At 40.5% G+C, this 13682-nt stretch overlaps 1 protein-coding gene across 6 annotated transcripts in view; it reads right to left on the bottom strand.

Moving 5' to 3' along the window:
• Positions 1 to 13682, bottom strand: part of NEDD4 (NEDD4 E3 ubiquitin protein ligase) — a 166440-nt gene that overhangs the window by 99604 nt on the left and 53154 nt on the right. For 5 of the 6 annotated variants that reach the window (XM_006163282.3, XM_027766253.1, XM_006163284.3 and 2 more), the window contains exon 2: positions 12890 to 13682. The exons of the other annotated variant lie outside the window; for it this stretch is intronic. In XM_006163282.3, the coding sequence (XP_006163344.1) occupies positions 12890 to 13682 (793 nt within the window). The remainder of the gene's footprint in view (positions 1 to 12889) is intronic. 6 annotated transcript variants of the gene reach the window in all.

The following is a 13682-nucleotide window of genomic DNA, read 5'->3' as shown; positions in this document are numbered from 1 at the left end:
GATCCGGGATGCGAACCACAGTCGACTATGTGGGAGTCCAGTGACATAGCCATTACACTAACTGCTGGCCCCTCTTTCTACTTCTGAGTTTAAAATTTTCCGTTAAAAGAAGTTTTAAAATATTTGGAAAAAAAGAATAGTTTATAGTGATGGAGGCTGTTTATGATATTTATTGAAGACAAACAACATGAAGATGAAATTCATAAACAGTGTTCTATGAGGTAGAACACACAGTTAAAGTAATCAGGAGCTGGGCCAGCAGGTGGCGTGGTGGTTAAGGCACTGGACTACCACATGGTCAACCGAGGTTCTAGTCCTGGACTTGGCGGCTTGCTCTGTAACCACTCCCCCCCCTTGTGCACATATACCCTACAGCAAAAAAAAAAAAAAAAATTAAATAAACAATTATTTTAAAAAAAGCAATCAGGGGTCAGGAGGTAGCACATGGAAAAGGTCCTGGGTTTGAGTCCCAAGGCCACACTGAGCACACTGGGCATGCATGTACATGCCCATGACCCAGGCTGGCTGAGTCTGGGGTTGGGTCATGGCATAAAGGCCCTGTTGGGGATCCTGTCTCTTCTCTCTCTCAGGAAAGAAATAATTGAGTAACTTAAAGTAATCAGAAAGGACAAAGTAATGATAAAACTTGGGTCATAAATCAGAAGAAAAGAAAAACGAGTATTTGCAAGTGAAACTGGTTCTCCAGTACTGTGCTAAATAATCATCCTGAATTTAGTCTTCACTCAGCAGTGGCAGTAAGAAACAACTTGATCCGGAGTACATGTTCTTCAATGTGTAAAAGTTATTCATCTGATTGTCATCAGACCAAATGAAATTTTTTCTTTAGATAACTTCCCCCCCCCCCCCCTTTCTGATGCTATTTTAACAGAATAACCTTCACCACACAGCGTTTGTCCTATGGGGTTCTTTTACTGCAGGATAAGAGTCCTTGCTAGTAGTGGTAGAGTAGAAAGGCACTTTAGAATATATAATAGAGCTGAGTTTCAGTGCCAATGTGACATTCATTAGATTTATAACCTTGAGAAAGTTATTTTAACTTTTCTGAGCTTAATTCTAATATGGAGGTAGTCATTATTTCTGAGAGTTTTTAATATGGCATATAAAATATGTTTTTTAAAGAAGTATTTATTTAGCTTTATTTGTTGTTGTTATTATTATTATTATTCATTTAACCAGAGAGAGAGAAAGGGAGAGTGAGAAAGCAAGCCACCAGGTACAGGACTTGAACTGAGTCTAGCATCCTTAATTGCCACACCATCTGCTGGCCCCAGCATATAAAATATGTTAATTACATTAAACTTTACAGCTGTAAGGTTAAGCGTTTAATACCTGTCTAGCAATCAGTCAATCAATGTATCTATCTCAAGATATTCTCCAAGTTAAAAACCAGAGTAGAGGTTTCAAGTCCTAGGGAGCACTCAAATATTAAACTCTAACAGCATTAGTTTCCTCTTCCTCCTTGTTCTAGTCCCCAGAACACTTTTAATAGATTGATTCTCCTCCTCTAAGTGACAGGCATGCATAGCTCCATTGACAGGAGTTGCCAAGAATGCCAAAGGAAACCATTTTCCTGTTATAACCCAAGTTCAGTCTTCCTAGGAGTGTGCACACTTCTGGGATCCACACGGGTACGTCTGACAACAGGTACAAAAATCAGGCAACTCCTTCACGGTAAGTCAATTAAATGAGCATCAGCACTTGAAGAATTTGGTATGTAAATCTCACTTTTAAGACATGGTTTGCCCTGAATTATCTCAGCTGCAGAACCCAGAGAAAGAAATCACATTTAGACCACATAGAAACACAACTGAGCCATCACTAGAAGACACTGTCTCTGGAAAAAACAACTGACCTCAGAGAAAAGACCTCCAGATACTGACAGTATCCCCACAGTGAAGCCTAGCAGTTGAAAAACCCATATTATTAGATTGGGAAAGTCATGACATAATTTTCTATACAAAAGAAAAATATTTTTTCTATTTCTAGATATTTTTTCTATTTTTGCATAGAAAAATACGTCATGACTCTCCCAATGACCCAATATCACAGAACATTCAGGCAACTTCATAGAGACCCACTCTCAAATATGAACAACAGTTAGCTGCTAGAAAATGTTTAATAACAAGGGCAAGAGACAACGATAACAGCAGCAAATAAACCAATGGAAATCAGAGACAAGGTAGGACCCAGAACAAAACTTAATAAATAAAACAATACCCACAGCAAACCCTGAACTAAAATATTCTCAGAGAAATAGTAGATAGTATTTATAAAACAAGCAGGGTGTTAGGACTAGTTGACCATCAGAAAACAAGAAAGAACTTTAGATATTAAAAATAACATTTTAAAATGAAGCAGACAGAAAACTTGAAAGAAACCTTTCAGGAAGCGAAAAAAGAGGCAAAGACATAGAAAATAGGAAAGAGAAGAAAATGATAACATCTAAGAAGTGCAAACTGGCTAACAGGAATTCTAGAGAGAGAGCACACAGAGAAAAGAAAAGAAAAATTCTTCAAAGAAATACTATCTCGCTTTTAATAGGCACTTTGTTACTTTGATGAAAATGAAAATTAATTGAAAATGATATAGGCAATCACGTATTTCCGAGTTCAGGTGTTCCCCTGCCTGAAATAGGTACTATGGATCTTTTTACCTGTTGAACTCTATTGTTCTCTAGGGAGCATGCTGTCTTCTCAACTCAATTAGAAACTCTTCAAATCCAGGAATAATACTGGCCACTTATAGAAGCACATATTCTATTTCTGATAACTACTTGTTAAACTCATTTGCTCTGAAGAGGACTTGAGTTTCCATTAAGCTCTGTGACTCCTTAAGAGGGTTCCTTCCGTCTTTCAGCCATGGTACAAAAGTAAAGGTCATTCTTAGGTAAAACGGTTCCTTCAGACTCCAGGAACTATTCTGAGAATCCCAGCTCTTACATCAAGAATGGAGAGAAGTCATTTTATTAAAGCTGGTCAAACGGCCTTTAAATCCCCTTCAAAGTCTTTGCCCGTTCAATCCTTTCAGAAAACTTGATCTGAGCCTCTACCCAGACACATAGCTCGACAATACCAGTTAGTGGAATATATAGGCTATGAATCAGACTCCACAGTGGAAACTAATCCTTGAGTCACGATCATAATATTCCACTGGCATCCACCCCGGGGACAAGGTATTCATTTAAGACTGCTATTCGTCCACGCAAAGGGGGAAGCCTCGAAGAGCCCCACTCCTCATCACAGGCATCCTTTCAATACCCTAGTTTGGTGATCTGTTCGTGCAAGGCTGCCTGGCCGCCCTCTACAGGATTCTGCAGTCATCCCCACCCCATTCCAAAGAGTTCCTGGCTTTATCCTCTAATTTAATAAATATTTATTTTATCTTTTGAGGCAGGTATTGTTCTAGGTACTGGGGATATAGCAATAAACAAGACAAAAAGTTCCTATCTAGAGAATTATATTCCAGTAAACTAAAGCCTAGAAAGGATGACTCATTTGCTTATTCCTTTCTTTAGAATCCTTCTCTGACCAGGGCCTAGCAGGTGGTGTGGCGGCTGAGGTGCTGGACTCCCACATGGCTGACTGTGGTTCAGGTCCTAGAGCTGGCAGCTTGCTTTCTCGCTCTGGTCAAATTAAAGAATAATAATAAATGAATAAAATGGAAAAATTATTTTTTAAAAATGGTTGCTGTTATAAAATCCTTCTTTGACCAATCCTAGAGACTTGGGACCAGCAGTTAGCGTAATGGCTATGTTGCTGGACTCCCAAGTAGCTGACCGTGGTTCAGGTCCTGGACCTGGTGGCTTAAACTCACGCCGGGCACGTGTGCATGCGTGCCCAAGATCCCAAGAGGAGAATGGAGGAGAAGGGACTGCAGTGTGGCCATCCCCCCTGGGGGGGGTGATTTCTCGCTTTCTATCTCTCTGTCTCTGTCTTTCTGGTAAGCACACGTGTACTATAGCAAAGACCTCTCAAAAAAAAAAATTCTAGAGACTTTTTATTTGCCTACCCACTTATCTATTTCTCTATCTCTATCTTTAAACCTTCTTGCCATGCTTTCTTCTATCTTTAAAAAAGAAAAAACCTGGAACTGTTTTGTATCTTATGAAGATCCCTGAAATCAGACTGAGCCACCAACCACCACAGTCTATAAACACTCTGCCACCAATAAGCTTTCTTATGTCGCTCCAAGGGAGTGACAGTTTCCAAGATTTCACTGGAAATTTATATTGACTTATATATATATTTTTTAGAGGTTTTTGCTATAGGGCATGTGTGCTCACCAAAAAGACAGAGAGAGACAGAGAGAGAGAGAAAGCGAGAAATCACCCTCCAGGGGAGATGGCCATACCGCAATCCCTTCTCCTCCATTCTCTTCTTGGGATCTTGGGCACACATGTACACGCACCCAGCATGAGTTTAAGCCACTGGGTCCGGGCCTCGAACTGTGGTCGACTACATGGGAGTCCAGCGACATAGCCATTATGCCAACTGCTGGTGCCATATTAATTTATATTAAGTAGCACTGTAAAATTATATACAAATGATCTTTACACTTGCACCTTAAAAGCTACCCAAGGACAGCTCCTTGGTAAGCACTGGTGATATACAGTGTTCTGATTCATTGCATAAGGCAATGTAACATTTAAATATTCTTAGTAGTATCCTAACTGGCATTGCCCGAGGAAAGTAAATTTAAAAGACTGAAAAGACTCCCAAAGAGGAAGACAAATGATCTGGCTTGAATAAAGCCAGGATGGTTAAGAAAAACCGAACATTTCAATTGTGTATTTTTAAAATCTCATGTTGAAAGGGGAAACAAATTAATGTAGGTAACAATTTTTAAACTAACCTGAATCTGAATTCCAACCATAATAAATTCAACAGATTTCTGTAAGCAGAACTACATGCCTTTATAGATCAATATTTTCAAGCTCTTAAGTGAAACCAAAGCATAATCCTGGAAAATTTTAAAGTCCCAGTTCCACAAGAGTCGTGGTACAGTTTGTTCATAAGGCGAGTTGACAATCTTGCTCTTAAATTTTTCTTGGCTCAAAGAATCTCATCTCTATTATATGGTCCCAATCAAACACTACTCTGAGTGCCCAAGTGGATTGAACACTCTTTGCAAATTATTTTAGCCCCACCCACAGGCACATATTTGGCTGCCCTTCACGCAAAAGTGGGAGCGCGATCCATTAATGAACAATCAAGAAGGTTCTCATTTTCTACAATAACAATTTCAGTTTGCTGCACTTATACCTGGAATCTGAAGTACTGTATGTGGATGTGCTTTTAATCAATTATTCGTGATAACTACAGTCCAGGGACTCACTGGACACTTCAACTATGAACTGTACTACTTTTCTCATGAAATAGTTCAAAGGGCTCCTTCTCAAAGCATGTCTGGGAATTAGCAGCACAGGTATGACCTGGTAGCTTAAAAAATACAGAAATCTTGGGGCCAGCAAGTGGTATGTGGGTTGAGGCACTGGTCTCCCACATGGCCAACCACAGTTCAAGCCCTGGACCTAGCGGCTTACTTTCTCAATTTCCATCTCTCTCTTTCTCTGTCTCTCTCCAGTGAGTGCAGGTGCCCTATAGCAAATTAAATAATAATAATAAATAATTCTTTAAAGAAAAAAAAAAAAGAGGGACCAGCAGATGGCATAATGGTTAATGTCGCTGGACTCTAACGTGGCCGACCGTGATTCAAGTACCAGACCCAGTGGCTTGAAACTCAACCCTGGGTGTGTGTGCGTGTGTACCCAAAATCCTGAAAGGAGATGGAAAAGGGAAGTGGGGGACAAAGGACCCCTGATGGAGTGTAGTCATGCTGCAGTCCCTTCTCCTCCATTCCTTTATCCTGCCAGGATTTGGGGCACAGAGGAATTTTTTCTATTGTGTGTGTGTGTGTGTGTGTGTGTGTGTGTGTGTGTGTGTGTGTGTGTGTTTTGAGAGGTTTTTTGCTATAGGGCGCTCGCCAGACAGACAGAGACAGAGAGATAGAAAGCGAGAAATCACCCCCCAGGGGGGATGGCCACGCCGTAATCCCTTCTCCTTTATTCTCCTCTTGGGATCTTGGGCACGCACGCACATGCACCCGGCGTGAGTTTCAGCCCCCGGGTCCGGGACTCAAACCGCAGTCGACTATGTGGGAGTCCAGCGACATATCCATTACGCTAACTGCTGGTCCCCCCAATGTGTTTTTGAAGGTGCCTGGGCCAAGATTTGAATTGAAGTGGACTACAGGAATCGGACTCCCTTAACCACTAGGCTATGGGGCTGGGTCCAGACACATTCTTAATAGATTTTTATCTTTTATCCCCCTCCTTACAAAAATAAAACTACATAGAATTTTATCATATAACTAAAAGTTACCTCCTTTAAAAAAATCTTTTCTTTTTTTCAAATTTTTGTTTGTAGGTTGCCTTCTAATCCCTTATTAAAAATGGCAATTGAGACTAGCAGATGGCATATAATAGTTACACCATTGGACTCCCATGAAGTAGTCAACCCCAGTTTGAGTCCTGGACTCAGCAGCTTAAAACTCACGCCGGGCTCGTGTGTGTGCATGCCCAAAGTTTTGAGAGGATAATGGAGAAGGGATTGTGGCATGGTCATGCCCCCTGGGGGGTGATTTCTTGCTTTCTGTCTCTGTCTCTCTGGCAAGTACGTGTCCTATAATAAAAAAATAAAACAAACAAAAACAAACAAACAAAGCGCTATACAAATTTAAATTTTCTGGCAATTAAAGAAAAATAGAAGTCATCTAAAAAAGAACATTTCTGTACTTAACAACTGAACTTAAAGACATTGCCCAGTATACTATGAATATCTTTGATATAAATGTCTTTTTGCTTGGTACTATTTTTTTCTATGAAGTCAAAATGTTCCACAGCATTATGATTTTGTAATGCCGTTAAGTCAGGAGGAGGCTCGATCTGCCAATGCCAACCCAGACACCCTACAGCCTAACTAGAAATGTCTTGGATTTGCTTGTCCTGGTTATTCTCTGCTGTGGCTAGCCCACGAGCTGAGCTAAGAAAGACACAGAAAATGCTAGCCGTGTGCCCTTCCACACTTTCAGGTCTGCTGCTCTAGGACTCTCAGCAGTTTGGGTAAATCTTCACAAAGGTAAAACTGCTTTTCAACAACTCCTCCGTTAATGGGAACCCTCCCCAAAATGTCTCACTGAACCGGATGGATCTGCTCACTCTTGTTTTGAAAGATTTTCTTACGTCTCTAAGGGTCTGTCTTCATCTGACCATCGTCTTCCAATCTCATGCAAAAATGACTGAGCCAGACACTGAGCAATACTTCAGATATTTCCTGATATGCTGACGGGACAACTGGTTGCCATTCTCTCTCACTTGTTCCTTCTGCAAACCACCTTTCTGACTTTGGCACTTGGCCTGGCTACAGAGCCCTGCCAAGCCCCTTCTGCTTAAACAGGCTCCCGTCCCACCTCCCCCGGGTCTGCCTTGCTCCCCTGTCCCCCCGTAACGTAGAGGGAGTGTATTCACAAGGATGAGGCCTTACAGCCAGCACCTGGTGGGCTCCACGTCCTGGAAGAAGCCAGGCCAGAGTTGCTATTCTGCAGGGAGCCTCTAGGCCCAGGCCTTCATAGCCTGGCTTCTTTCCTGCACGGACGCGCTACTTGATTTTATCTTATTTGTGGAGGACGGAGGGGAATGAGAAAGAGCAACGCTGTCCAAAATAAGCTGTGACTATGCAGAGGCAGCCTCAGGCTTTGTCTTCTCATTTTGTTTCCTTCATTTGCCACTGCTGAGCCTCCACTGCAGTGACCATGGCCAATACTCACTTAGTCTACAGTTGCAAAGAGAAAAAATCAGAGCTACCGCCTTTAGTTTTCTTTCCTCCCGGAAAAGAGGCCGTACTCTCCCTGTGTCAAGGAGGTTTGTGCTATACACCTTATACCCACCGAACACCGTGCCCTCTATGTAGGAATCACAGAATGCATGCCCTGCCTGTGCTATCTCGTGTTCGCTTTAGGACAACGAGCAAGCAACCTACTTCTATGTCTGCATCCTCACCAGTTCATCCTTTCTTCAACCTGGCTTCAAACTGCACTTTTCTCCCGAGCCTGCCTCCTCACTGCTACGCCCACTGGATACTTACATTCCCTGTGACGTTGGATGCTGTCCTGCCCTTTCTTCAACTCCTGTCGCCGTGCTCTCCCGGCCTCTCTAGTGGCACTTTTTTTTTAAAGAAAGATTTTTGCCATAGGATGCGTGTGCTTGCCAGAGAGACAGAGAGAGATAGAGAGTGAGAAATCCCCCCTGGGGGGATGGTCATGCAACAATCCCTTCTCCTCTGTTCTCTCGGGATTTGGGGCATGCACACACAAGCACCTGGTATGAGTTTGAAGTTTCTGGGTCTGGGACACGAACCGTGGCCGACATGGAAGTCCAGTGATGTAACCATTATGCCATATGCTGGTCCCTTAAAAAAAAATTTTTTTTTTAATGCTGAGGGTGTGTGTACTCACCAGAGAGAGAGAGAAGGAGGGAGAAGGAGAGAGCATCCCCCACTGGGGCGTGGTCAACCTGCAACCCCTTCTCCTCCATTTCTCCATCCTGTTAGGATTTGCACACACACATGCCTGGAGCGTTTTTCACCAGGGCCAGGATTTGAATTGCACAGAGAACCATTGGGATCCTGCTTCTTTAACACCAGGCCCTGGGACCAGTGGCCTCGTGGCTTTCTTACTAGTCTCCTCTTTCACTATGTTATTAAAGTGGGTAGTCTCCAACACTCAGGGGTATGCTCCCTTCCCAGCTCACTTTCTGCCTTCCCTAAATGCGTTCATCCTTACCTGAGACTGATCACACTCCTAACTCCCAATTTTGGTTCGCAGCCCCTGTTTGGCTCCTGCACTGTCACCCGCCTGCCTGGCAGCAGCAGTACCAGCACAGCCTCAGCACACAAACCAACAGCACCTGGCCCCTTGCTCACCCTCCCGTCTGGCCCCCTCCCCGGAATTCCCTGTCTTAGTTCATGACATTGCCATTCACCCCATCTTCCAAGTCAGAAAATTCTGATTCATGGCATCACAAAAATTTAAGCTCTAAAAACATAAAAATGAGCACTTCACAGTCTTAGATAAAGACGACCATCACCTAAGACTGGATTAACAAGAGACAAACAACCTTCTTCTCCACGGGAGCTAGGCCTGGTGGGTACAAGGCGCTTCCAGGGTGTCCTGCGCTCCCAGACCCGGCTGCCCCGTGCCCAGTCGTGGCTCCAGCCTTCCTGTGCTGCTGACTGTGCCTCAACAGGGGCAGCGTGGGCCCGAGGGGACGTGGGGAAGTCTGGACACACATTCTGGTTGCCACGCTAGGGAAAAGGGAAGAGGGCTCTGGCTGGCATCTAGCAGGTGGAGGGCAGGGATGGGCTCAACATCCCCCAGCACTAACAGGGCTGAGACTGAGAGTCCCCGCATGAGAGTATCTGTTTTGATTTCCCAGCTTGATGAATCTGATTCACCTATCAAAACTCAGCTCAAGTGTCACCTTCTCTACGGAATGTCCCTCTACCAACCAGGTCCTCTCCTCCAGAAAAATACCATCACATCTTTCTCCTGCATCCCTCTATTTCAGGAGGTCACACTTCAGACCAATGTGTTCCTGTTTAGCAGTGTGTCTCTGTCATTAGGATGGGCCCAGTCTCAAATGGATGCTGTATTTTATTCATCTTTTACTCCCAGTGGTTGGGACAGCACCTGGCACATGTGTTGGGTGATGCATAAGCAAAAGATGCGCATCTGGAAAGAACAGAACATATTTCCGAGCCAACAGTTCAGCTCCCCGAACCTCTCCGAACTTAAGTCCTTGGTTCTAAGAAATTCACGTGTACAAGTACACATTTCTCACCAGATTTCTGAAGCTGGCCAATAACATGGTTGCATCAGTTTTAGAGCCAATATTTAGAGATTACATTGTCCTTTTATAGAAAGCTGAGGTGCTATTCGAAATAAACATAACCAGTATATCCAAATACTCTGTTAAATGTAAAAAAATAAGCTGGAAAAAAACAAAGGAACACAAAAATAAGGATATAGTTCAACATTTATTTTAGGGAGAACATTAGATAAAGAAAATTTTGAACTAAATAATTTTGAGATTAGTACTAAAGGCTTTGAAATATGTGAGACATGCATTTTTTAAAGTTCTACTCTAGGCTTAAACAATTTATCTACCCAGGACTAAGTAACAGATGATGAACAAAACTGTTATGCCAAAAAGAAAAAAATGTCATAATTCTTTCAAATAAAAACATGCATATAAATTAAGAATGGGACAAAATGCTAAGGTTCATAAAATAGTAGGGTAATCAAATCTCAGACAACATAACATAGAATCAGAAAACAACAGACAGGAAAAACTAAAATAGTAATAGAGTCAACCATTACACAGATTTTAGAAATCTGAACAGTAATAACTTTTATAACTGTACTAAAAAGTATCCCCACTCCTTAGCCCCTGTCTTGATGAAATTGCCACAACACTACACACAACACAAAAACATAAAGTATCTATTTTCAGGGCAAAAATCATTATATAGCGTTTAGGAAAGTAATACTGCATTTCAAAAGATATATGTGATAAACACGTCAGTTACTGTCGTGTTCTTTGCTATGCCTGAAATAAACCTGATCCTACAGACTACAAAGTTCCATCTTCATTCTAAGTTGTTAACACAGAACAGAGCCTGGGTCCCAGGGACATGTCAAAGTTCTCACTAGATTCTAAAAATTAGCCATTAATGAGCTGTTGATTACAGAGCTCTCGAAGCACAACACCATGCTGCTAGAGGCTGGTAGCTAAACACACAAGAAAAGAATCTGTAGACTTCTTGATGATTTAGAAACCAGGGTCTCTGACCAAAGTGATTTAATTCCAGTGATTTAATTTCACGGCTGCTCAGTAAAGAGAGCTGACATTACTAAATGCTACTCTAATATCAACTCGTTACATGTGAATCCAGACTCAGCATATCAGAATACTAACCTAGACTAACTGGAGTCATGGGAAATATTTTGGGAGCTGTTTATTTATAAATGAGTTACAATATACCACTATAATTAGATTAATATATAATTATTGATAAACACAGGATTATCTCTAAAACGCCATTATTGTTGCCACTGCTATGTTTAGAAAAAGCAACGTTAGTATCTTCCTCCTAAGGTAAGCCCTTGATCTATCACTTAACAATTAGATCCACTTAGATCTAGTATAAGTTGAATTTAACTGTCACTACAGTGTTGACAACACTTTGATAAAAAGTAGTTTAACAAACATTAAAAGGAGGAACAATTTGAAATGTTCTAGCAAACTGTATACTTCTGAACTATTTTGTAATCTAGCAACCTACCCAAAAGTAGGACCTGTAACAAGTGAGTCATTTGCTTGTCACAAAAAAATTCATTATCTTACCTAAGAATAAATAAAACCAATAAAAATGTATATATTTGGCAAAGGAAAAGCCATTTAATTCAGTTCCCTTAAAAATACATTTAGCATACCCCTTTTCGAAAGCATCAACAACGAATTATAATATTATTACAAAATCAACTACCTTAAAGCTATTTCTAGAAATAGTTCTAAGTATTCCTTTCAAATTCAACTAATATCAATTCAATTAGCAAACTATCAATATGCTTTTTCATGGTGTTTCTTTTAGGGGAGAAAACAGTTGCATGATTATAATCTCCTAAGATTATTTTAGAGAAGTTTTCTAAATGGAAATAAGAATTCTAAAACATCGGTCAGAACTTGAAATCTGATCTTTTTTTCATCTTCAGTAAAGTAGCTGCCTGCATTACCATCTGAACGCTGGTAACAAAGATTATATTTACCAGATTTCAAATAGAGAAAACAAACAAGGCATTATGGTATCTTTTATTTACCGAAAGCTACTTGTCTAGAATTTTTTTTTTAATCTTTAATACAGATATTGGGTGTTACATACATTTCCCGGAATCTGGCAAGACCTTCCAAATATAGAAATCTGAAAACTCATTTTCAGTTTAAAACACTTTAAATATGTAAAGAGTTATGTAAGGAATTCCTTTGGATAAGATTCATCAGAATGACATTACTAATATAATAAAAGCAAAACTGTCGATACAACAAATTAATCAGGTAAATAGAAATTATGGGAAATGCCTAGCAATGGAACTCAAATTCAAAATTATATAATTTACCATTCAATATGGGTGAAAGAGTTATATTTTAGAAAAAAAAAATACAGGGTGGAAAAAATGCCTATGGTTAAGGGTTTACACAAATGCAAATGCCATTTACTCTTCTTCTGCTTTAAATGCAGCATGATCATTTTTATCAATGATCTTATAAATATGTCTATCTTACACAAATATTTCATGTTTTTGTCTGTATTTTTACAATTTTACATAAGCATTCTATATTTTACTTTATTTCACAATCAAGAAGAAGAAAAAACAAATCATTTTTGAAAGGAATAAAATATGAAGTTGTACATTAAACTATTAAGACCATGTAACTTGAGGGAAAACATACCAAGATAAAATATTATGACATAGATTGTGATTAAAGCTGTTTCTGTACTATACAAACATTTCATGCCTTACATCACTTAGGAATGATCTCTTTTAAAACATACCGTTTATACGTGGCTAAAAGAACAGAGCTAAAAATTATTGAGGGTTCTTCAGATTTATAATTATAAAGTTCCTGACTACCTAATATTTGCTAGCTAGGGTCATAAAAGTACAAAAACCTGCTAAGTTACATTTTAAAACAAATATTTCTTTACGTGATTCCTATAAAAAGTCATATTGATTAAGATGAAAGGAAACTTACCTTGCAAGAATTAGATAGTTGACTTGTGAAATCTCTATTGCTGTCTCTTGATAAATGATCAACTTTCCCTTCATTTCCAGACGCAAACTTTATGAGTAATTGAGATGGTCCCCCCTTAGAACAATTGTGTTTAAGACTGGATAAACAGGAAATATTTGGGTAAGTATTTCCTCCCAATGAAATACTTCTTTGCAGAACAGCATCGTTTTTGTTTATCTGTGAATTTGGTCTTTCCAACTCTCCACTGACACTTAGTTGATAATCGACATTTCGGGAGGACGGTAAACATGCAGATGTCCTATGCATGAGTTTAACATACTCTGAATCAGAATTCAGTTTAATTTCTGATAGCTCTGCTTTACGATCACCACTTGCTGCTTCACAATCCAATGCAGTTGCTTTCTGCTGGCTGAAATGCACAGACACACAAGAATATCCTTCCGATGGCTTTTCACAGACAGTCTGCTTTGGGCTAGTACTCGAAATAACAATTTTCTTTTGTATTGATCCCTTCCTGGGAAGGGGCCGTATGTCTCTCACTTCTCCAGGAGTACAGACGGATTTAGATAACCGCAGTCCATTGACAGCTGTGGACAGAAACCCCTTGGCACCGCTACCATCTTCATTCTGTGCAATTTCACTAGGAGAAACGAGGAACTGGTGTGAAGTTTGATATGCTCCTTTGCTCGGAAAAGTGCCTGTGGTTGTCGGAGATGTTGGGGGGGTATCTGAAGGACTCCTAGGAAAAATGACCAACGAAGAGCAACGTTTCAGTGGAATTTTTGCATTCCTG

The sequence above is a fragment of the Tupaia chinensis genome, unplaced genomic scaffold (genome assembly GCF_000334495.1).
Source record: "Tupaia chinensis unplaced genomic scaffold, TupChi_1.0 Scaffold141943_1, whole genome shotgun sequence".
Classification (NCBI taxonomy): Eukaryota; Metazoa; Chordata; class Mammalia; order Scandentia; family Tupaiidae; genus Tupaia; species Tupaia belangeri.
This window is presented reverse-complemented; position numbering and strand designations above follow the sequence as displayed.